The 24,921-nt window shown below is 49.3% G+C and overlaps 1 protein-coding gene, 1 long non-coding RNA gene and 1 pseudogene across 7 annotated transcripts; 2 read left to right on the top strand and 1 right to left on the bottom strand.

The window, feature by feature from the left end:
* Nucleotides 1-10: 10 nt before the first annotated feature.
* LOC134483960 (uncharacterized) lies at nt 11-9,184 on the top strand. Its single transcript, XR_015652845.1, has 2 exons — nt 11-77; nt 8,799-9,184. It is a non-coding gene; the product is annotated as an uncharacterized LOC134483960 (long non-coding RNA).
* LOC120100224 (U7 small nuclear RNA) lies at nt 3,407-3,464 on the top strand (annotated as a pseudogene).
* Nucleotides 9,019-24,661, bottom strand: Map4k2 (mitogen activated protein kinase kinase kinase kinase 2). Of its 6 annotated transcripts, none has more exons than XR_015619564.1 (32): nt 24,485-24,657; nt 24,306-24,363; nt 23,992-24,082; nt 23,850-23,914; nt 23,507-23,562; nt 23,160-23,207; nt 23,023-23,065; nt 22,598-22,670; nt 22,385-22,516; nt 22,248-22,310; nt 21,906-21,987; nt 21,708-21,815; nt 21,287-21,365; nt 21,124-21,182; nt 20,417-20,460; nt 20,299-20,337; nt 20,163-20,196; nt 19,937-20,045; nt 19,769-19,857; nt 19,648-19,689; nt 19,480-19,564; nt 19,305-19,384; nt 19,166-19,226; nt 18,957-19,082; nt 13,986-14,044; nt 13,804-13,907; nt 13,550-13,727; nt 12,001-12,069; nt 11,788-11,874; nt 11,475-11,545; nt 11,327-11,382; nt 9,019-11,205 (listed from the first exon to the last, which is right to left on the bottom strand). XR_015619564.1 is itself a non-coding variant. In NM_001415830.1 (32 exons), exons 1-32 carry the CDS (start codon nt 24,578-24,580, stop codon nt 11,118-11,120), a joined length of 2,466 nt encoding a protein of 821 aa, NP_001402759.1. In that variant the 5' UTR covers nt 24,581-24,661; the 3' UTR covers nt 9,019-11,117. The 6 variants fall into 6 exon arrangements, 4 of the variants coding, with proteins under 4 accessions (NP_001402759.1, NP_001402760.1, XP_087404593.1 ...); XR_015619565.1 differs by having other exon boundaries at nt 22,248-22,283; NM_001415830.1 differs by having other exon boundaries at nt 18,965-19,082; nt 24,485-24,661.
* Nucleotides 24,662-24,921: the final 260 nt, after the last annotated feature.

Genomic DNA, 24,921 nt, shown 5'->3' with positions numbered 1-24,921 from the left:
GGCACGCGGTCTCTCCGCCCCTTACACCAGGGGGACCAGAACGGAAGCCCTAAGTGACGTTAGTCATTGTGTTAGAGGTAAGGAGGGACCACGGGGAAGGGGTGGGCTCGAGTTGACGAACCTGATAGGTCGACGCCGCAGGTAGAGAAGAACTTCCTGTTTTCTCTGGAAACTAGTGTTACAGAATGACTAAAATAGGGTAGTTGCGTAAGTTTAAAGATTTTATTTCCGGTCTTGGTGGCTCATACCTTTAATCCCAGTACTCAGGAGGCAAAGGCTAATTTCTGTAAGAAAATACCTGGTGATGGAACAGCACTTTCATCCTCAGATGAAAGACAACGTAGCCAAGTAGTAGCCTGTCACCGAGAACTTGAGAGGTGGATACGGGAGAACATGAGTTTGTGGCTAGCCTGGGGTACAGAATATCTGTCTCAAGAAAGTTTAAAAAAAAAAAAAAGGTTCAATGGCACCTGCCTGTAATTCTAATTCTTATAAAGTAAAATTAGGAGCTCAAAGTTATTAGAATGAGAGAAAGTCAATTCAGAAGTTAAGTGTGCACTTCCATCGAAATCTCAGTGTGTTGGGAATGTGATTAAGTTACCTTAAAATTACATACCCATGAAAATGGAAGGGAACTTGTAAATGAAACTGAGGCCAAACATGCCTTTCCATAAAATAAATGTAAAAATAATGAAAACACTTCTTGCCAGAAAAAAACAGGCTAGTGCAACATAATAGAACTTAGAATAGATAGGATTCTCAGAAAGCAAGCTATTTCAACCCAGTAGGGGGAAAGATGTTTAAAAATAATTAGAGTGGCTAGAGAAATAGCTTATCAAATAAGAGCATGCACTGGCTACTCTTCAGAATCCAGGTTTGATTCTTGTAATCCACATGGTGACTCACAACCATCTGTAACCTCAGTCCCAGGGCATCAATCCAAAGCCCTATTCTGGCCTTACAGGCACTGCATGCATATGGAGCATAGACTTACATGCACACAAAACACTCAAATATATAAGACATAAATATATTTTTTTAAATGATGTAGAAAAATCTGAAGACATGTAGAAACCAGGGTAATCTAGGAATTGAGAGACTACAAAGACAAACTCAAGTCCGGTGGGTGGTACAAGTCAACAGACTATGACAGATAGGGAGGAAATGGTCCTACAATAGAGAAAGAACAAATGTCTGGGCTGAAAATACAATTCCAGAGCTCTTGCCTGGCATAGGCAACTCCCAAACTCCACCTGCAGACCTGTAAAAGTGGAAGAAAAACCAACTGTCTAATACCCAAAGAGCCTTTAAAACTAAGTAGAGGGGGGGCTGGAGAGACAGCTCAGCAGTTAAGAGTTCTGGATGCCCTTCCAGAGGACCTGGTACCTTCATATCAACTAACAACCCTCTCATTTCTGTTCCAGGGGATCTTGATTTCCTCCTCTTGACACCTCAGGCACTGCTCTCACAAGTGGTGCACAAACATACATGCAGATAAAACACCTATACACATAAAAATAATCTCTAAAAATTTTTTTGTAAAAGAAGCATAGTAGTAAATATTGGCTTAGTATGGCCAAGGACCTGAATTTGATCCCAAATATTGAAAATAACCAGTATGTAGCTGACCTTGGCGGGCTGCGGTGGTTTGACTGAGAATGGCTGCTCCCTTGGACTTATTTGAATGCTTAGCCCCCAGTTGATAGATCTGTTTGGGAAGGATTGGGAAATGTGGGCTCGTTGGAGGAAGTGTGTCACTGGGGGTAATTTCAAAAGCCTACACCAGGCCTAGTCTGTCTCCCTCTCTCTGCCTCTCTGCCTTGTACTTGCTGATTCAATACACATTCTCAGCTCCTACTACAGAGCCATGCCTGCTGCCTGCTGATGTTCCTCACCCTCGTGGGGCCATGGACTCACCCTCTGAACTGCAAGCTCTTCTATAATTTTCCTTGGTCATAGTGTCTCTTCACAGCAATAGAAAAGTAAGTGGTGATGGAGGCATAGCATGGCAACCCTTGGAACCCCGATCAGTCATGGCACTGGAAATGTCAAGGAACATTCAGGCCATGGTCTGCAGCCTGTATACCACCATGGCTTCCTGCCGGTCAAGGGATAGAACTGCATACCAGATCCACTGTGCTTCAGGATGAGTGTGGTGCTCTGGAAAATGTGAAGGCTGCCAGTGAACTCTCCTCTGTCTGGAGAGGTAACTGAAGTCAATGAAGCACTTGCAGGAAACATGGGGCTTGTCAGCAAATCCCTGAAGGTAGTTGGCTGACCAACATAACACCATGTGACTGTTCAGAGCTGTGAACTAATGAAAGAAGAGGCATGTGGGAAATACATGAAACCCAGTGAAGAGTGAACACAGCACCCTAGTACCCTAAATCAGTGGGAAGTGACCTGCTCTGACATGCTTGTCTTAAATTAGTGGAGCATAGAAGACTTGAGATAACTTTTAGCAGTATTGATAGAAAAGAACATTCTTGACAATGCTACTTAAGGAAAACACCCCGACTTGCTAATGGGTGCAGATAAGCACTGTGTACATATTTTCATAAACTCTAAATGCATAGCTATACTTAGCTCCAGTCTTTAGAAGTCATGAGATCACCTATGGGAAAAAGTAATTATGAAGCTGGATTTGATGACAAACCACTTTTTTTTTTTTCTCGGAGCTGGGGACCAAACCCAGGGCCTTGTGCTTGCTAGGCAAGCGCTCTACCACTGAGCTAAATCCCCAACCCCAACAAACCACTCTTTTAATTCCAGTATTCAACAGGCAGAATTCAAGGGCAGCCTGATGTATGTAACAAATTCCAGGCCAGCAAGAGTTACATGATGAGACCCTACCTAGTGATTATAAGAATTCTATAATTCAGGATAACAATGCTGTAAGTCTTGTATAATATTCTAATCTGCCCATATCTATCCATGGGTTTACATCAGGAGACTTAATGTACCTTCTCATTAGAAACAGTGTCAGATGAAGGACAGTGTTGTCTTCATTTTACCATGCGCTGCACTGACCAATGCTGTTCTGCAGTAAGGCACCGACTTTGCAGTACAGGGAGAAATGAAACAATCATCCTGCCGAGTCAGGCATGGCCTTGGTGGGGACAGAATGACATGGTTCCTGCCCCTGGGACAGAGCCAGCAGGTGTGGGCTGAAGGCTTGCTCATATAATAATGTGCATATTTTCACATTCCTCTGAGGAATGTCCTCCCTGTTAACATTAATGACTCCATGATAATCAGAGACAGCATGAGTCTGGGAGGAGATGGTGTGGCTAACTAATGTCTCAGCATATTGCTAAAGGCTGGTCAGAAATCCCAAGAATTACTTAGAGAGCTGACACAGTTCTTTTAGGTTTTCCTAGCAGCTATCCAGAGAGGCTGTCTGAAGAACAAACATAGCTCTTTTAGAATTTTTCAGGCTTTCAGATTTTGATCAGAAAACCCAAGATTTACTTTATTTTTCTAACAGGATTTCTGACTTAGAAAACCCAAGAATTTTTTATAGCAGTTTTTCTGACTTTGGTCAGAAAACCCATAACTATCCAGAGAACTTTTCAAATTTTTACTAGCAAAGAGACCGTCTAGAGCAAAAAGCTAATTGTCTCAACCCGAAAGTTTTTAGATTGCAAGAAAAAGCGGTCTAAAGCAGAGCAGAACACACTGAGAAGAGTCTGGAAAGCCGTCTCAGCAGAACTAGGCTGCCGGTTTGGACCATAATTTGACTTCGAGTAGTTTCTTTTCACTGCTCCCAAACACTCCTCTCAGAATCCAGACCTAACTAGGCTGGTCCTTGGTATCCTCTACAAAAGACATAAGCTAAGACAGGATAGTTATGAATTTGAAGCTATACACTCTATAGTTAAGCCCCATCTAAAAGAAAAAACTAACAGGAAATAGCAAAAAGATCAAGAATAGTGGTTCAGTTCCCTAATCCCAGTGCTAGAGTTCAAGACTAGCCAGTAATACAACTGTGGGGAGGAGGGGGGCAGGGGGAAGCTGGAGAGAAGCCTCAGTAGTTAATAGGAACTGCTCTTGCAGAGGACTGAGTTTGGTTCCCAGCTTCCATGTCAAATAGCTCACAACTGCCTGTCACTTCTGCCTCATCAGGCACTGCACTCACATGCACATATCTACGTGTGGACACATACACATCAATAAGAATAGTAAAAACCTTTAAAAACAAATATTTTTATGATGGGCATTGGTAGCACATGCCTTTAATCCCAGCACTGGGAGGCAGAGGCAGGCAGACAGTGTACTACACCCAGCTCGCCCACCCACCCCACCCCCTTCTTTTCCAGAAAGGGTCTCTTGTCCAGGCTGGCTTCAAACTACTTTAAATTTTGGATGGATCCTCTTCTCACCACCTCCAGGGTACTAAAATTATAGGCACTCACTAACCATTGCCTGTTTATTGATGCTAGGGTTGGAACCCAAACCTCCTTGCATGCTAGGCAAGTTCTCTACAAGCAAGCTAATCCCCAACCCTTTGGGTTGGTTAGTTTGTTTTTTGTTTTGCTTTGCTTTGCTTTGGTATGGTTTGGTTGGTTGGTTTTCTTGAGACAAGGTTTCACTATATAGCCTGGGCTGTCCTGGAATTCACTCTGTAAACCAGGCTTGCCTAGAACTCACAGAGATCTGCCTGTTGCTGCCTCTTGAGTGCAAGGATTACAAGCGTGCACCCCCAGGCTGGTTTGTTGTTTTTTTTTTTTCCCCAAGGTATGTTTTGTTTTAAGTGATTACGTACTTGGTTGAAACTGAAATTTTATACATAGTGTGTGACCCATTCAGGGGCAATGCAGCACCTTATGTAAGTTTCAGTCAGACATTGTGAAGCTACCACCCTGGAAAGCCACATACTGTTTGCCCTTTGCAGCCTCTTAGACCCTGCACTGGAATCTAAGGTTGACACTGCTCTATGAAAAGCTAGTAGAAAGGGAAAGTTGGGTCTGGTGTGGCGGCACATGACTTTAGCTGAGTACTTAGAATCCAGTGGATCTCTGTGGGTTCAAGGCCAGCCACGGCTACACAGAAAAAACCTTGTCTCAACCAAAAAAAGAAAAGAAAGAAAGAAAGGCCTTACTCAAGGCCTTTCATGAAGAAAATAGAGGATGACTCCATCTCACATTTTGACTCTGAGGGCTCAGAGTAGGAAGGGATTGTGGGAAAACAAGGCTTCAGGAGGAACAAGCAGTAATGGCATCTTTCTCTTCCAAGAACCATCTTTTACTTTGAAATAAGGTCTCATGTATCACAGATTAGTGTTGTGTGTGGTTTTAAATGCCTTTGCCCAGGATCTATTTAAATGCCTTTGCCCAGTTGCTATGTTCTTCCTCCAAAGCATGGCAGAAGAAAAACCTCTCTTCCTTGTGTCTCCCTTTTCCTCCTCGGACCCGGAAGAGTCCCGCCTGTACCTTCTGTACCTTCTGCTCAGTAATTGCACACACGCACGCACACGCACACGCACCCTTTCTTTACTGACAAATCAAGAACCAATTGGAGGGTTGGGGATTTAGCTCAATGGTAGAGCGCTTGCCTAGCAAGCGCAAGGTCCTGGGTTCAATCCCCAGCTCCGAAAAAAAAAAAAAAAAAAAAAAGAACCAATTGGAGAACAGGGACTTTCATCAGAAACACCCCCTTCACTTTATCTTTTCTGTCCAATAAAAAAAAAAAACCTCTTTTCTCATTAAATTCAACAAAACCATAATGACCATGTAAATTACATAGTGGGATGTATAAATAACATCTAGTCCATCATATTTGTCTACTATGATCTTTCTATCTGAAAGAATTTCAGATCAGAAATTCTTCAGAATTTCTATCAGAATCCACTATCCCTGGATTGTGTTCAGATTTTAGCCTGTAATGTCACCTGAAAACCATTTCATCTACTCTATAAACTCTCCCTCTCTCAATGTTAAACAACTTGAGTTTGATGAGACTAAAACTAGTCTTCAACCCCATCAAAAATCTGAGAATGACAAACATTATCTGGGTATATAGGAAGCAGCAAACAGCTTTTCAAAGAACTGTAGAGACAGCTGACTACCTGAACAGCCCTTCATTCCTCAAAACTTTTGAGCATCAGTCTTTGGCCTTCTGGCCCTGGATCACCTGATAGGCCTCTCAAAGTAGAATCATTAAGGACTGCTAACAGTCAGCTATTCTGTATAATGCGTTTATGCATATGGGTGTCTTTATGCATATGGACAGTATTGTTCTGCAGCTGAAATAGGCAATTTCTGTATTGGGATCTGACGCCCTCTTCTGGTGTGTCTGAAGACAGTGACAGGGTATGCATATACATAAAATAAAAATTTTTTTAAAAAATTATGGCTAGGGGTTGGGGGTTTAGCTCAGTGGTAGAGTGCTTGCTTAGCAAGCGCAAGGCCCTGGGTTCGGTCCCCAGCTCCGAAAAAAAAAAATTATGGCTACACAATTCCACCTATTTCCTCCCTGTTCAATTTAACTTGAACTCCTGCCTCCGATTCCCAAGGCATATACTGTATGCCACACCCTATTTTTTATGCATATGGGTGTTTTCAGTTTTTAAAGACATTTATTGTGTGTGTGTGTGTGTGTGTGCTGTTGCTGTCCTCAGACACACCAGAAGAGGGCATCAGATCCTATTATAGATGGTTGTAAGCCACCAAGGGGTTGCTGGGAATTGAACTCAGGAACTCTGGGAGAGCAGTCAGTGCTCTTAACCAGAGCCATCACTCCAGCCCCCTACACCCTATTTTTAGTTTTTTATAAATTATCTAGATGAGTGGTTCTCAACCTTCCTAATGCTGTGATCTTTAATATAGTTTGTTCCTCCTGTTGTGGGAACCCCTAACCATAAAATCACTTTCATTGCTACTCCATAACTAATTTTGCTACTTTTATGAATGGTAATGTAAATGTGTTTTGCAATGGTCTTAGACACCTCCCAAAGAGGGCTCAACCCACAGGTTGAGAACCACTGATCTAGATCCTTTGTTTCCTGGGACAGCACCTGTGCCTCCCACTTACCCATTTAGCAGCAGTGGGGGTCAAACCCAAGGCTTTATGCATGCTAAGCAATCTTTCTGCCACCAACCTATCCCCGTACGTTCTTTTTAGGTAAGGCATATGAACATGAAGAGGGGAGGGATGCTATGGAGAATAAGTGAGAAGAAAGGATCCCACTGGGCGGTGGTGGCCCTTGCCTTTAATCCCAGCACTCAGGAGGCAGAGGCAGATGGATCTCTTTGAGTTCTAGGCCACCCTGGTCTACAGAGTGAGGTCTAGGCCACCCAGGACTACACAAAGAAAAGAATGGATCATTTAAAAATTAGGAAAAGGGACACTGGGGAAATGGCTCAGTGGTTAACAGCACTTCTACTCTTGCAAGAAACTCATTATGTTCCCCAGCAACCAGGGTCTCACGGCTGCCTTCAAATCCAGTGTCCTTTCTGGCCTCAGAAGGCAGCAGGCACACACATGATACATGTATGTAAACACTCTTTAATATAGTAAAATTAAAGTTTTTAGAAATAGGGAAAGGATTAAGGGGGCAAAACTTAGAGTCTCCTTCTCTCCCAGTTCTCACCCTTAACAGCCATCCTAGCCTCATTTCCATTGCTACAGGGCACTCCAGTCCCCAACAACAGTTAACTCTAGGGGAAAGCAGCTTGTTTCCTTTACAGATTACAGTGACAATTTTGGGATTTTGGTTTCTTTAAATGCAAAAATATTATGACTGTTTTCTATTTAATCCCAGGTGTGGGACATGGGACTGCTTTGGACTATCTGCAGTAACTGACGATGATTTGCCTCATGCTCTAGCAAGGGACATGATTTTGCCAGCTGCAGATAGTTTCTGTGATTGTGTGACATTTGGAATTCTGGGAACTTTTCAGAGACTCTGTAAATACTAGGACCCTGAGACGTGATTTGTTAAGTAGTTGTTTGCAGAGAAGGAAGAAAAAAAAAGTGAGTTAGCCTGACAGTGAAGATGAAACTTACCCCAAGGAAATGGGCTCTCCTATGTTTAACAATAACATTGCCCTCTTTCGGACTCCTGACTTAACTCAGGGATCTCTTTATTTTCCCCTTTATCCTTTTTTTCTCCCTTATCTAGTGTTAGGGGTTGAAAGGGTGGAGCAAGGTAGAAGAACCCACAAAGCAACAAATGGCCAGCTTACAGTCTTTGTTATTTTGGTTATTGGTTTGCCTTTTGAGACAGGATTTCTCTCTGTAGCCCTACCTGTTCTGGAACTCACTCTAGACCAGGCTAGCCTTGAACTCAGAGATCTGCCTGACTCTGCTTCCTGAGTGCTGGAACTAAAGGTGAGTGCCACCACTGCCCAGCTAGTCTATCCTTTAAAGGAAGCTGAGACAGGAACTTGAAGAAGCTAGTTATAGTAATAGTCAAAGGTAGAGAAAGAATTGCCTTCTTTACTCCAGGAACCCACCCCTACTCCACCCCACCCCCAGCTCCGCCTAGGTAACAGTGCCACTCACAGTGGGCTGAATTTCCTTTTTTAAAGGCATGCCCACAGGCCAACCTGATCTAGACAGGACTTCAGCATTTCTCGACAGTTCAATTACCCTGCTTTAGCTGATGGGGCATTGTGAGGAAAACTCAGGGAACATGGCACCTGCCCTGACCTCCACATCACTTTCTCGTTCCAGAGTCTCCTCTGCAACTTCAGGGATGGGCCGCCCCAGGGCTTTCCATATGCCTTTCTGCCACAGGCCTGTTTGTTGAACATGCTAATGAGTTTACCCATGTTCTCTGTTCTTTTTTCACACAGGGTCTCAGCATGTAGCCCTGCCTGGAAATCCTGCCTGAGTCTAAAGTGCTAGTTGACAGGTGTGAGTCCATAACTGCTCCTGTATCTCTGTCCACAGAAATGAAAGGAGGCCTCATCCCATAGCTAACTCCCACAGAGGGCATCTGTATGACACCCCATTTTGGCAAACACAGCCAACCCAGCAATGCCTCTTCCAGGATTGATCCCCACAAACACAGAGTGGCTTTGACACAGGAGTTATTTATTGCAGTGTGGTTTGTGATATTAAAGTAGAAATACATTCCATCAATAAAGATCTTTCTGTTAACATTAGTCACCTAAATGCATAAAACCCTGCTCTAGCTATACAAAAAAATGCCAGGTTGTTAACGTAAAGATCTCCAGAATGTATTTTCAAAAAGCCAGAAAGATATATAGAATATTTCCATGTGAATAAAAATATGTCAAATTGTTTAAATATCATAAATACTTCTAGAAGGAACTGGAGGATAAATGAGAAGGCAAGTTTTATTTATTTTTGACGCAGCCCTGTCTACATATAACTTTGGCTGGCCTGGAATTCACTATGTGGACCAGGCTGGACTACAATTCACACGGTCCTGCCTCTGCCTCCTGAGTACTGGGTTCACAGGCATTCACCACAGTCTAACCTAGAATCTATTTTCTTTTTTAAAAGGCTATCTATAAACAAATACATAAATAAAATTACATCTTTCAGTGCATATTCCTGGCTTGCCCCGTCTTTGGCTTGTGGCACCCACCTTTGCTGGGAGCAAACATTATCAGTGGATCTTGCCTTTCACAGGCCCCTCACCTTGGCATGCTATACCCCTAAACCTTTTCAGATGGACTCCTGCCACCAGGTGTCACTGCCTGCAGCCTACTGCTCTAAAGTCTGAGGGCCAGTTCGTCCAGGGCACCTGGGATCAAGTGTTGTGAGCTGGGTGGTGAACACCTCTCACACCTATCACCGGCACCCCGCACCCCAGAAGTCTGGGAGATAGGAAGCTAGGTATTTACTCTGTAGCCCTGTCTCCCCTGGCCCCTCAGCTGACTCTGGGACTGTCTCACTGAGGACAAATACTGTGTCCTTTTCCTCCTCTGGCTTCCTATTTAGCCAAGCAAACCTCTTGGTCACTGGAAACCAATCAGAGCTTGGAAGAGGGTAGTCACAGGGACAGTAACTGCCACAAGAGCCACACATGAACTGTCACCTACCCACCCCCACCCACCCATTGATTCACTGACTGGCAAGTACTTGCAGCCAGCATACCAGGCACCTTTTGCCAACATGTGTTCTAAATGTCAGGAGGGTGAGAGTGAGCTGGACCTTTGCTCCACACGCTCCCTTAACCCTCCTAGGCCAGGCCTTTTCTGTGTACCCTGCCGTCCTTCAGTGGATCTTCAGCCAGTGTCTGGGACCACAGGGAAGGAAACTAAGAGAGGACAAATACAATAAGCCACAGGGAGATTCGTGCCAATGAGTTTCCTAGGTGGTGAGCTGTATCTTGGAATGAGTGACTGAACACTAAAGGAGCCCACATCATCTTCCTGGTCTAAGCCGATGCCCACTGAATTGTTACATGCTTGTCACGGATACTGCAGTAGATGGCAGGGGCAGAGCGTACATCTCAGAAATGTTATAAACATGGTAGCTAGTTTCCAGCATCCTCCCACAGACCACAGGCAAGATCCTATTTGGTGCTTGGCTGCCCTGCACATGTCCATAAGGTGCCAGATTATAGCAGAGGACTCAATCTACACAACTGAGTGAGAGCTGCTGGACCAGGGACAATGGTTTATGTCACCTGAGCTTAGACTCCACAGAGCACCAGTGGACTGGCCCTTCCATGGTGCATGCCTGAGACCAACCAAGTACTTAAAGAAAAGTGTCCTGCAGGAAAGAGGGAAAGAAAGAGGAAGGAGAGAAGGGACAGAAGGTGAGGGTTCAACTCCTTCACCTCAGAGGGACTAGTGGGATAAGACCAACCAGCTTTAATACCAATATAATTCTCTCTTAAATACATGTTGCCCAGGATAAAACCTGGGACAGGCTCTTGGCAGAAAGAATGGGAAGGAAAAGTGAGAAAGTGGAATGGATCGGCCAGGCAGCCCATCCTGCCCAGGGTCTCCTGTACGGGGACAACTCTCCAGGGAGGGTAGGTGCTCACAGCTCCCACTGGTTGGGGTTATTGCTGAAGTGGGTGGGCTACCTCTCCTCTCTGCCCCCAAACACTTCTCAGAACTAGGTCTGCTCTCTGGGACCCCAGCAGAGGCTGGAGGTGGCAACCGAGGCCTGGGTGACATCAGGGGGATAGCTCAGTAGCTGCTCTGGTGACCTGTGAGGATATAGAGGTTGCTGTGTGCCCCAGGGTTGCCAGTGGGAATGCTTTCCAGGATGATGTCCCTAGGGGTGGGGGAAGAGGCACAAGGTAAGCAAAGCAGGCAAGCTAGGTGAGCCCATCCCAAGTCTAGCCTGGGGATGGGACCTGAGAAGGAAGGTACATTTCAGAATATCCCATGTCTACCTGTGGGCCCCCAGCACTCGGAAGATCCTGGTCTCATCTGTAATCTCCTGGGTCACCTGGAAGACAAGGGACCATGAGACACTCCCAATAGTCCTTTCTAAACAGGAGGCTCAGAGCTGGAAGCAGTTAGGACCTGAGCCCCACTCACCTCGTTGGTGTCAAGGCTTCGACCCTGCATGCCATGACTCCAGAACGCCAGCACGCTATCCTGCAGACATACTGGAAGAATGGGCTATTAGCCCTATACTCCCCCTGCACTCTACGAATCCCCTCACCCTTACCACAAAGTACAGTGGCTACTCCCAGACCAACTCGCAGGGGTCCTCACTGGGCTGGGTATCCAGGATGGCTCCCCTAAGGGAGTAGGAAAGCTACCCTGGTCCCACTGCCAGCCCTGAGCTCTAAGCCCAGTCATGTATTTCTGGACTGAATATGGCCAGGCCCACATCTGGCTTACTCACCCACAGTCTCAATAGGGAAGTCAAAGGTTAGCTCAGGGGCAAGCGCAGCCGTGGGCTCTCCCTGCAGGTTAACGATCCTCACACAGCCTGTGCAAGGAGAGAGCTGTGAGTGGGAGACACCGGGCTCCCTGCTAGGATGGCAGACCCATAAAAAAATAGCCTTCCTCACCACCACTCTCCACTGCCCTCCAATCCAGATCCTAGGGCACTCACGTTCAAAGCTGACCAGCACTGTGTCCCTGTCCACCTGGATCACCTGCTGTGCAGAACCTGGGATCCCCTCTGTGGACAGAGAAGGAAGGGCAAGGCCTGACTTGCTGAGCCACCAGGCTACTCCAGCATTCTAAGGACTGAAGGGGCTACAGCCAATCCTAAACCAACAGCTTATTTCACCTCACACCAGCCTCATAGGGTCATAATACTCAGAACAAGGGACTTGCCTTAGGCTTATTGGACTCCGGGAGGGGTTGCAGGGTCTCATAAGAGCCTATAGAAGCTCCAGGGTCAGACAAACCAGGCTATCAGATTCAGTTGCTGTGCGGCTGGCGCAAGTCACTTCCTCTCTGAATTTCATTTTCCTCTTTGGTAACTCAGACATGAGTTGCTATTTTACAGGGCCATTCTAAGAATTAAGGCTGAAGGGGCTGGGATTGGGGCTGGAGAGATGGCTCAGTGGTTGAGAGCACTGACTGCTCTTCCAGAGATGCTGAGTTCAAATCCCAGCAACCACATGGTGGCTCACAACCATCTGTAATGAGATCTGATGCCTTCTTCTGGTGTGTCTAAAGACAGCTACCTATAGTGTACTTATATAATAAATAAATCTTAAAAAGACTGACGGGGCTGGAGAGATGTTCAGTGGGTGAGGGCATTAGTGGCTCTGCTAAAGGTTGCAGGTTCAATTCCCAGCATGTACAGCTCACAATCACTTATAACTCCAAGTCACCCTCTTCTGACCTCCAAGGTATGCACATGGTATGTATATACACATGGAGGCAAAGCATTCATACACGTAAAATGAATTTTAAAATATTTTTTAAAAAGCAGCAGAAGAATTAGGAATGAAATCCCAAGGGAATCCTGGCACCAAGAGCCCTTCCTTTTCTATTGCCCGAGCTTTCTCCATGACTGAGATATGCCCTTCCTGCCTCAGCCTGCCAAATGCTTATACCACCACACTTTTGTTTTTTTATGTCTAATGCTTTTTTTTTTTTTTTTTTTTTTTTTTGAGCTGGGGACCGAACCCAGGGCCTTGCGCTCGCTAGGCAAGCGCTCTACCACTGAGCTAAATCCCCAACCCCTTATGTCTAATGCTAATGGAAGAGGAGGGCTTAAACTTTTACACAGCTACTTTGTTTTATTCATGAGTACACTGTAACTGTCTTCAGACACACACCAGAAGAGGGCATCAGATCCCATTACAAATGGTTGTGAGCCACCATGTGGTCACTGGGAATTGAACTCAGGACCTCTGGAAGAGCAGTCAGTGCTCTTAACCACTGAGCCACCTCTCTAGCCCCCTACCACACTTTTAAGCTTTGGATTGTTATGTTACCCAGGCTAGCATCTACTCATGGGTTCATGCAATCCTCCTGCTTCAGCCTCAGAGGAGGGATCACAGTCCTATGCCACTGCACCCAGGCTAGTCTACGGAAATCTTTCAGGAAGTCCAGATCAGAGAGCCAGGACTGAAGTGTCCCTACCCCCGACCCCCCACTTTCCCAAGCATTCCTTCCCTGCAGCACCTAGTGCTGTTGCTCACCAGGAGGGATGAGGATGTCTGGAGTCAGGCCAGTCTCCAGGGGCAAGACATGGAACAGGACTCTGCAGCCGGGTCCCTCAGGTCCCTCAGCGCCCACGCACACCTGTGGCAGCTCCTTCCCGTCGAGCACCAGCGGCTCCAGCATCCCTGCCGGGCTGGGCAAGGGGCTGGAAAAGTTCTGGGGGACAGCAGAGAGGCTTGGCTCTGTTTCTTCCGCGGGCATCCTGCCACCCAAGGGTCTTCTGGTCCCTTACCTTCAGCAGCAGGAATTTCTGCAGTGGCTCATACCACTGCAGCAGAAGCAGGCTGGCAGGCAGGGCGGCCAGCAGGAAGGTACTGCCGGTATAGGGGTTGCGAACTGTGGGAGGAGAAGGGTGTGGGCAAGGGTCCAGCCTCATCACAGCACCTCTCCCAACCCCATACAGCCAGCTCTTACCCACACGGCACTGCAAGCAGCCTTTGGTGTCAGGAATCTTGGTAGACAGGGCAAAGCGTCTGTAGGGATCAAAATCAGCATATGTTCTGGGAGCCATCCTTGAGCAAGGCCCCCACTGAGCCCTGTGAGGTGGTCACTGTCCCCTTCCTGGCTTTATGGATGAGACACTAGGTTCAGGGAGGCACAGCAGTGTGCCTTTAAGAGCTGCAAGGGGCTGAGGCTCTGGGTATCTTAGGTTCCCCAGCCTGGGCACTCACTCTGACCGGCAGTAGGGGTGGGGGTGGGGGTGGATTGTTCTTTTGTTTTGGGTTTCTCTTTTTAAAGTTTAAATTTGTGTATTTGAATGTTTGCATGCATGCACGTATGTATACATGGACCCAATGTACACTAATTCTGTGCCTGCAAAGGTGAGAATGTATCAGATCCCCTAGCTGAGGTTAAAGGTCGTCGTGAGTTACCATGTGGATGACAGAAACTGAACCTAAGTCCTCTGGAAGGGCAGGGAGGGAGGAGGGATGGCTTTTAACCACTGAGTCCGCTTCTGTGTTTGAGTTTTTGGAGAAAACCATGGTTCATGTAACCCAAGCTGCTCTCAAACTCCTGATCTTGTCAAATCCTACCAGGTGCCAACATTAGAAACCTAAGCCACCAGATCCAGCACCACCACATTCCTTTTCTCTTCATTCTTTTTTAACTTTTCTTGGGCTCACTAGCTGGCCCCTTAGGTACAGGTACCTGCTACCACCAGACTTACAACCTCAACTCAGTTCCCGGGATTCATGTGGTAAACCCTGAAGAACTCCTCCTGTCAGGTGTCTTCTGACCTCCACTTGTATACCATGGCAAATGGGTTATCACCCTCCCTGAAAATAATGCCTTTAATTCCAGAACTTGAGAGCCATAGTCAGGAGGGTCTGTGTGAGTTTAAGGTCAGCCTGGTCTACACAGTGAGTACTAGGACAGCCAGGGCTATATAGAGAGATCTTGCCTCAAAAAAAACAAACAAAAACAATTACCACTACTACTACTACTACTACTACTACTAATAATAATAATAATAATAATAATAATAATAATAAATTTAAAACAATTAAAAATAAAGCATTTCTTGGGCTGGAGAGATAGCTCAGTTAAGAGCCCTCTGACATTGGGGTTGGGGATTTAGCTCAGTGGTAGAGCGCTTGCCTAGCAAGCGCAAGGCCCTGGGTTCGGTCCCCAGCTCTGAAAAAAAAAAAAAAGAAAGAAAAGAAGAGCCCTCTGACACTCTTCCAGAGGTCCTGAGTTCAATTCCCAGCAACCACATGGTGGCTCACAACCATCTGTAATGAGAACTGATGCCCCCTTCTGGTGTGTCTAAAGACCGATACAGTGTATTTATATATAAATAAATAAATCTTAAAAAAAACATAAAGCATTTCTTTACACTGACCGATTGTGGGGAAGCACATCATGTCACATAGGTAGGACAACTGTAGGAGCCAGTCCCCCGTCCATCACATGGTTCCCTGAGATTGAACTCAGGTTACCTCAGGCTTGGCAGCAAGCACCTTTTCCTGATAAGCTAAGCTACTGTCCCAGCCCTCCTTTAGTTTTTTACATAGTCTTACTCTGTAGCCCAGGTTGGCCTGGGGTTTATAGCAGTTGTCTTGCCTCAGTCTCTCAAGTGCTAGGATTACTGGTAAGAGCGTCTGTATAGTTTTTAACAAGCAGCTCGTGTGGAGACCAGAAGTTGAGGCAGGTCCCAGCTTGAGTATACTTAGTTCATTTCAAAGACTGACAAACAGGCCCTGGGAGATGTAAAGACTTCAAACAGCAAATGGCCTGCCTTCTGCACCTAGGTGGGTCTCTGACCCTGTGGGGAGGTGGATGGTTGTCTAATGGGGAGTCCCCATGCCCTCAGGGACTGACCATTGGAGCCTGTTTCTTCATCTGAGGAACTGGGCTGTTAACGCTGCAATCTCCTCCCAGTGACTCAGGTCCTGCCTGTGCTCCTGCCAGAACAGGCCCCTGGGAGGAAGCCGGTGTCTGCCCCCCTGTGCTGACCTCTGCCCTCCCTCTTCCTCCCACTCTGGCCCAGCTGGCCTCTGAGCAGGTCACAGGCATATCTGCACTGATACTTTTGCATCTGGTGTTTCCTCTACAAAAACTTCATGTTTTCCGCTTCTTTATGTTCAAAGTCTGGCAAGCCCTCTGCTTAAAGGTTAGGGGTCAGAACAGAGGCTCAGGAAGCCCAGAGGGCACAGGGCACCAATACAGGTTTGGTGTGAGCTCTGTAGATAAGGCTGTCCTCCAGGTCTTCCCAGTGCTGCTGCCTGGGGCCTGGCCTGCCTCTGGTCATAGTCAAGTTGGAGCTGTTTCCTGGCCCACTCTTCTGGGTGGTCCAGCTCTCTCAGACGGACCAGGAAGGACCCACTCACAGAGAATTTGCATCTTTTGAAATGTGAATTTTCAGAAGGTTCTCATACTACAGCATCAAACTTCAGTAATCCTCCAGCCTCAACTTCTTGAGTGTTGAGATGATAGACATATAATTTACTTAATATATGGCAAATCCAACTCAAGCCCAGATTCCTACGTCACTCACAGCTGGTGACAGCTCTATCCTTCCTTCCACCAAGGTCAAAAGCCTTGCACTCAACCTTGACCCCCTTTCTCTTTCAAACACCACCTATCACCAGGAAATCCTGCTGGCTCCACTTGTAAAACAGAATGAAAACCAGACCATTTTTCACTTCCTTTACTCTTACTGCAGCCCACACCCCTGTTGCTGGCCACCTACCACTGTGACAGGCTTCTCATGGCCTCTAGAATCCTCCCATCAGGGCTTTAGTCCTCACCCGCAGCAGAGATCCCATGAAGACCTCAGTGCCAATCACACCTCACCAGAGGCCTCCAAGCTGCTCTAAGTCAAAGCCCAAGGCCTCTCTGAAGACAGACCCTCGATGATCTGTTCCTCAAGCAAACCAGACTTGCACCTGCCCTAGGACCTTTTTTCTCCTTACATAACCTTCTCTCTAAAGATCTCTAGCTTCTTTGGAAACTTACATTTATTGGGGCTGAAGAAAGGCTTAGTGGTTCAAAGCACTGGTTGCCTTCTAGAGAATCTGGGTTCAATTCCCAGCACCTACATATCTGCTCACAACAGTCTGTAACTCCAGTCCCAGTCACTCCAATGCACATAAAATGACTCTTAAAATGTTTTCATTGTGCACATGTGTGCATGTGTACACATCAAGGTGCATACGTGGAGGTCAGCGAACAACCCGCTCTCTTTTCACCATCTGGTGGCAGGCATCTTTAACCCCTGAGCAAGATTGCCAGGCCCAAAATCCTAGGTTATTCCTACAGTGCTGGGGACTAAATCTAGAGCCTCACATGCTAGGCAAGCTACCTTTCCTTACCTTACCTTACCAGTGAGCTATAGCCTCAGCCCTGTCCCCGGTCTTGCCACAAAAATAGCACTTTCTCATTGAAGGCTTTCAGAACAGCCTTTTTTTTTTTTTTTTTTTTTTTTTTTTGGTTCTTTTTTTCGGAGCTGGGGACCGAACCCAGGGCCTTGCGCTTCCTAGGTAAGCGCTCTACCACTGAGCTAAATCCCCAGCCCCCAGAACAGCCTTTTAATGTCCTCTTCTTCAGCCTGTCCTCCTCCATTACTGCCAAAGAGCCTCATTTCTAGTTCTACCATTTACCTCCTTCATGCACACAAGCAAGCAAGCGCGCACACACACACACACACACACACACAGTCAAGGGAAGGGGCAAAGGTCCCCTCAGGTCCATAGATGTGCCTGAGCTCTGCACAATGCTAAGAACATATGAGGAGGGGTTGGGGATTTGGCTCAGTGGTAGAGCGCTTACCTAGGAAGCGCAAGGTCCTGGGTTCGGTCCCCAGCCCCAGAAAAAAAAAAAGAACATATGAGGAAGGTGCCGCTGCATAATTACCTGCTCAATGGTGACAGCCTAACGCCACATGTCAGTGCTGGGCTACTTAGCTTCTGCAGTGGGCTCCTCTGCACTGGTCTCTAGACCTGACCACTGTGCTTCCCAACACCAGTCCTACTGTAGCTCTTGATATGGACAGTATATTCTGTTGTCAGAGACAGGAGCTCACATAGCCCAGGCTGGCCTAAAACTCAATAGGTAGACAAGGACGACCACGAACTCCTGATTCTCCTGCCCCTATCCCCCATGTACTGAGATTACAAGCATGCAACACCATGCCCAACTATGTTTTTGAGAAAAAGTATCCCTTCTGTGTAGCCCAGGCTGGCCTCAAACTTGATCTTCTCCTGCCTCATTCTGCCTAGTGCTGGGATGTTGGGCCACGACACCAGCCAGGCTCTTAGACAGTGAGCTGAACCGCCTATCACAGGAAGCATATTGACTAGTACACAATAAGACCCTTTGAGATGCTGACAGCACTGCTGTACACTGGGCAGAGTCCAAGTCCTGGCAACAGAGGAAGGGCTCGCCACCTGTGCGGCTCTCAACCCTCAGGCCAAACGGGGTCCTCTAGGCCTTGCTGTTTGTTCTCACCTGCACTCACTCTCCCTTCCCCTAGAGCCTTGGGATGCATCCTCTAATTCTGTCTCTGCTTTCTGGCTTTCAGAGCACTCTGTCCACCTCTACCCCTGCCCCTTCCTTGAACCAAGCAGTCTGCTATAAATGCCCAGGTCCTTTGTTTCTCCAAAGCAGGGCTCTGTTGACACATCGCCAGGCCCGGCACTGGGCCACTGAACTGCAGGATGAAGTCCACCATCTCTGCTGTCTGCAGAGCACTTTCACACTTGCATCCCTTTGTTCATTCTAACAAGCCAAGTGGACAGGAGGGGAGGCCACCAACTACTGACCAGGAGGAAGCAGCCTCGGAGACAGGAAGTGCCTAAATGATTAGCTAAGACCCTGGCAGTCCCAGGGAGGGTGGAGTCCCATCCAGCAGGCACTATTCTGGACCTCCTGTGTACCCCATACCTGCTGACCTGGGGATGATGCGCTGAGTGATGCGGTTGGTAGGGATGGAGAGGGGTGCCTGGTGCTGCAGTCTCCGCTGCTCAAACAGGCCTGGGAGGTCATGCGCCCAGATATGTGTGGATTTCCCTGAAGCGGAAGAGGAAGACATAGGGCTCAGAGAAAGTTTGGGGAAGGGTGCTCTGGCCGCCTCTGTACCCTCTTCCTCCTACCTGAGAGTGACAGCAACACATTATTCACACAGTAGAGCCAGATGCAGCGATGGGAGATGAGCTAAGACCAAAGCCAGTAGACAGGTGGTCAGCACCCAACATTCCTGTGCCTCTGCCCCCAAACGCCACTAAGTCTCACCTTCTCCAGCGTATCCTCATGCAGTTCATGAAGGTTGAGGGTGTAGATGCCTTCCTCAGCCCCTACCACCAGGAACTGGTCTGCAGGCACAGACATAAGGTCAGAGGCTGCCACACGTTCCTGGCCCAAGCTAAGGGTGTCCTAAGTTACTGCTTCTGCTCTACCCCTGGCCCACCTCGAGTCACAGGGTGAACCCAAGTGACAGCAGCATGGATCTGCAGGGGGCAGCCATTGAAGACCTTGGAGAAGCAGGCACCCATCTGGGGAGAAAGTGAATAGTGGAGGAGGAACCCAGTGGCAATGCCAGGACAATAGGACCCAGGAATAGCCAGGAAATACTTACGTGCACCTTGGGGGTGGGAGGAAGACCATGGCAGGATGATCGCTGTGTTTGAGGGAGGGAAGGAGTCAGGGCCTAGGTGACACCCTGTAGCCCCACCCCCACTCCTCTGCTGACCTCTCACCTCATGATCCTCCCGTTGCTTCAGAGTCGCCCAGGCAGTTGGCAGCAGTGGGGGGCTGCTAGGGCCAGCTGGAGGTGCTGACAGGGTTCCTATGTGCACAGACCACAGTGACTCCAAGCCCCAGCCCTACCCCAGAATTTCCCATGGCCTGCCCACCCAGGGCCACACCTGGGGAGCAAGACTGGGCATTGTCATCAGATGTTGACTCAGTGTGGGGCAGTCCCATAAATGGGGCCCGTTTGATAGTTCCAATGGCATCATCTGGGGAGTCCAGCTCCTGGCAAGAGGGTCAGAAACAGCCTGGCAATTATCAGAGGCCCCATGATGCACTTCTGTCCCATAGTACTCTATGCACACAGCTTACTTCCCAGCTCTACCCTCTTCCAATCCACACCTGGAGTTCTATGGCTGGCCGGATAGTCAGGCTCCTACAGGGACACAGCAGATGGCATGAGGGAGTGAGAGGACTGCCCCTCCCCCCCCCACCCTGGGCCTGAAGGCCTTTCTTCACCCCAGGTATGGGTCCTCACCTTTCCTCCAGGGCCTCCTGGACTGACTGCAGCAAGCTCCTGGGCCAGAGGAAGGGGGCAGTGGTCAGTCTTCCATAAGCCCCAACCTGCCCCAGCTTCCCCAGCTCCACTCACTCACCTACTCAGTTCTTCTTTCCCCAGGAATGTCCACTCCTCCTCCCACTGGAGGAAACCAAGGCAGAGACACCAGAGCAGAGGTGGAAAAAAAGAGAAGGGTTTCAATAGATGGGAGAGGAGAGCCAGGAATGATCTGGATCTCAAGGTGTGCCTAGACTATAGGGTGAGTTCAAGGCCAGCCAGAGTAAGTTAGAGGAACCGTCTGACATCAGCAAAAAGAGAAAGAGCAAGAGAGACCAATAGACAGATGGAGAACATTCTGTAACACGCAAAGACTTGTGAAAGACAAAACAACAAAAATGAGAGAGAAAGACAGAGACAGAGATGGAGGGAGACAGCAAGCCAGCAGAACAGAGAGATGGGCACCATGGGAGCGGAAAAAGAAACTAGGGACAGAGGGGATGGGGTGGCGCCATCCTATGACAGGCAGACTGAGGAATATGGCCAAGTCCTGTGAAAGCTAGGTTTCAAAAGGGTGTGGTCAGCCTTCCACTTTCCAGTACTATCTAAAGGAGAATGGCACAGGAGGGACCTCTAGCCCAGGACCCCAGGTGACACAAGCACAGGAGGATCCTCCAGCGTGGGACCCCAGGTGACACAGGCAAACCTTGCTTCAGAGTGGCCATGACTGGGGATAGTCTACCTGCATCTGCACACCCAGCCCCTCTCTGAAGCCCCCTCCACAAATACATACAGCCAGTGCCTCACCGGTTCACTGAGAGGGTCTGTCTCTTTCCGGCGAGGAGCACCAAATTTCACTTGGTGAACTAGGGAACCAGTGTATTAGATTAGGAGGGGGCCAAAGTCTCAGAATGGACCCCGCCAATAACACCAGGTCCATGGGTGCATTTAGCCCAATCAGAAGACTTACATTGGATCTCGGAGGGGGTCCTCTCAGCTGGACCATGATGGCCCCGGGAATGGATGGTGTCTGGAAACATATCGTGGGTCTAAGAAAGAACACAAACAGCAGACTTGCACGCAGCCAGGAGTTCTTCCAGGGCTTGACACCCATCAGGGCTCCTGTTTTCCTGACAGCCCTAAGATTACTGTGAAATAAAACAGCCCTCCTTTCACGGATGGGAAAACTGGCACAGAAACATCAAGACACCTGCCAAAGGCCACACAGAAAGGAGGAACGCTTAGTCATAGTCATGGCTGGCTTGGACCCGAAGATGGCAGTGGGCTTGACTAGAGAGAAGTTCTGCTGGAATTCCACAAGTCACAAAAGTTCTGATCTATACCACCTTCCCACCAGGCCGGGCTGACCCAGCTCCCAGTCCCCCTTTTACCTCCAGTTCACTGTCTTCAGGGGAGAGGGTTCCCAAGTGGGGGTCGCTGGCCTTGTCGAGGAGCTGGGTAAGGAGGGCTGGAGGGAGTGGCTGGGTTGTGAATGGGTGCTGGAAGAGCAAGGGGTGCTAAGGTTGCTCCCTGCCCTCCAGGCCTTGTCCTTGAGCCTCAAGTCCCCAGGCTCATGCCCTGCCTCCCACCTGCAGAAGCTTCTCAGCTGTAGGCCTCTTCTTGGGGTTCTTGGTTAGGGCTAGCTTGAGGAAGTGGTGGAAAGTCTGGGTCCTGGTGGATACAAAAGCCCCACCCACCCGAACCCAGGTTAAGCTCTGCAAAGAAGCAACCTGTCAGTTGCCCCAGCCGGCCACCAAAGGAGCTGGAGCCTGGTCAGTGCTGCTGCACCACAGGAGTGCCTCCATCACAAGCCATGAGCCCTTCCCTCCTGTCCCATTGCCTACAGTGGGAACCAAGCTCAATCCTTGGCAAAAGCCTCTATCCACTGGGCTTGGCTGGAAAAGGATACTTAGCTGTGGGTGAGCCCTCACCATCGTGTCTTGTCTCTCAGCTTGGGTGGTTGGAAGCTGCTTTTCGACATGAGCATCAAGGCCCTAGGGTGGATATGAACTCATGGGTCAAGGGTCAGCAGGGCAAGGGTCAGGCAAGGGGCATGTGCTAGGCTGACCTCATGGGGTGGAGGTGGAACAGCGGTGGTTGCAGCTCGCCCAGCTCAATGGCAGTGATGCCCAGGGCCCAGACGTCACACAGCTCATTGTAGCCACCCTTGCGTTCCACAGCAGCAACCTCTGGTGCCATCCTAGAATCAGGGTCACATACAAGATGGCCAGATGCCCTTCTTCTGGCCACCACCCCTATTGCCAGGGCACCACCATCTTACCAGTATGGAGTGCCAATGAAAGACCGCCTCTTGGCCACAGATGCTGTCAACTCGCCTGACACTCCAAAGTCCGCTGCAGCAAAGAGACTCTTACCAGCCCCAGGGACTCACTTACCTCCCACCACAGGGCCCAGGCTATACCAGGTAGGGATAGGGTACAGACAGCCACACCTATCCCAAGCCACGCCTGGCCCCTCATCTGAGAGGAGTCACCATCCTTCCATCTCTGAAAACTTGATCCCATGTCAGATCCCTCCCAATCCAATCTCACTCAGCCACTATTGGCAGGCAAGTAATAATACTATATCTCCTAAGCGGGGAAACTGAGGCTCAAGCAGTAAAGTGATTGGGATCTCCAGCACCCAATTCTATGGTCTCTGAGCCCCTGCTGAACCCTCACCCACATGGCATCCCCCAGTACTGACCTAGCTTGACATCACCCTGCAGAGTGAGCAGAAGATTGGCACCCTGGGAGAGTGGGGGGGGGGGGACAGAGAAAGGATTGTGTCAGATGCCTGGCAGCTTCCTCCTCATTTGAACCTTGCCCTTGGCCGGCCCCTACCTTAATGTCTCGGTGAATTTTCCCCTGAGAATGCAGGTGGTGGAGCCCCTAGGGACAAATAGAAGTCTCTGAGGACAGCTACTCAGCACTAATTATCTCTTCTGAGCCCCTCCTCAGGACTGGGGCCCCCCACCCAAGCAGCTTCCTCCACCCCTCTCCCCAAACAGGAAGTGACTGAGCCAAGAGGGAAATAGGCTGCTTCCGGCAACAGAACTGGGGCCCCCCTCCCGCTAGGACCCACATCCCCTGAGCCAACCCATCCCAAAGTCCCAGTCTCCCACTGGCCAGATGGGGTGGGCCCACACTCCTGAAGATTCCAAAATGAGTGTTGCCCATGAGCCCTGTACCTTCAGTGCCTCCCGGCAAACATAGGCAATCTGCCGTTCTTCCAGGGGCCCGGTGGCTGAAACATACATACAGGGCTGAAGAGAAAGAGCCTGAGAGATTTGCTGACCTTCCCTACCCACCCTGCATAGCAGAAAGCAGCAGGCACCACTACAGCAAAGCGATGTTAGCCACATTTCTTCCAGGTTCAGACTGGGAAACTGAGCCCAGAGGAGGACAGTATTTCTCTCAAGGTCACACAGCTAGTCAAGAAGCTAAGAGGAGTCCCAAGTTCAGCCAGGAGGATGCCTCCTACCCCTATGTTGGCACTGGGAAAGGCCATGTCCCATGGAGTCTGGCTCTCACCGTGGTAAATCTCCTGCAGTGACCCTCCTCCACAGAACTCCATACATATCCACAAGCGGTCATTCCTGGGGAGACAGAGTTGGGGCTGGCACAATGCAGGACACACAAGGGCTTTCTGGGGTAAGAAGATAAACAACCTCACCTGAGGTAGCTGCCAATGTAGGCCACAACATTGGGGTGGCGGCATTCACGGAGGATGGTGATTTCCTGCTGAAGAGAGCTGATGTCGTCTCCTGGAGAGCACAAGGCATTATGGGGGGGGAGGCACACGCGTAGCCCAGACTCTGTCACTATGTGCAAAATGAGTAGAGTATTTCTCTCCTCTCCAAGCAGTTGCCGGACCTTAGTTTCTCTTGGGGTCCGCTTCTCTAGGGCTCTAGAAAATGTCAACTCTCCGCCCCCGCCAGCTCACCCGCCTGCCTCCCTGGAGCACAGAGGCCCCACCCGGGCCCACACCTGGGTCTAGCTTGACGATCTTCACCGCGGCCAGTTCGGACGTGACGGTGTCACGGGCCTGCGGGGCACAGGGTGAGAAGCAGGGTGAGGAGGGGGCGGGGCCGGGGCTCCCGCGGCGGGATGTGAAGATGCACCCTCCTCCTGCGCTCCCGCCCGTCCCGCAGCCCCGCGCAGCGCACCTTGTAAACGTCGCCATAGGTCCCGGCCCCAACACGCTGCAGCAGCTCGAAGCGGTCCCGCGGATCCTGCAACGACACGTCCCGCAACAGCGCCATGGCCCGGCGCCGGACCCGCCGGCGGGCGCAAGCTGCGGAGCCGGCGCGGAGCGGCGCGGGGCGGGGCGGGGCGAGGCGGGCAGGCAGGCACAGCGGCGAGACTCAGAGGCCGTGGGGCGGGGCCAGGCCTGGGCGGGGCCAGGTCGGGGATGCCCCGCCGTTCCGCCTAGCCGAGAGGAGGCGCTCTGGTCTCGCGGGGAAGTCCCTAGGCAGAGGCGGAGCTTAAGTCCCCCTCCCAATTCTCAGGAGCTACAGGTGCAGAGCATGAATGAAGTTCAAAATCCTAAGCGCAACAGGGAACATCCACTCCTGCCCCATCCCCAATTTCCCAGATGAAACAC

The sequence above is a fragment of the Rattus norvegicus genome, chromosome 1 (genome assembly GCF_021556685.1).
Source record: "Rattus norvegicus strain SHRSP/BbbUtx chromosome 1, alternate assembly SHRSP_T2T, whole genome shotgun sequence".
In the NCBI taxonomy this organism is placed as follows: domain Eukaryota; kingdom Metazoa; phylum Chordata; class Mammalia; order Rodentia; family Muridae; genus Rattus; species Rattus norvegicus.
This window is presented reverse-complemented; position numbering and strand designations above follow the sequence as displayed.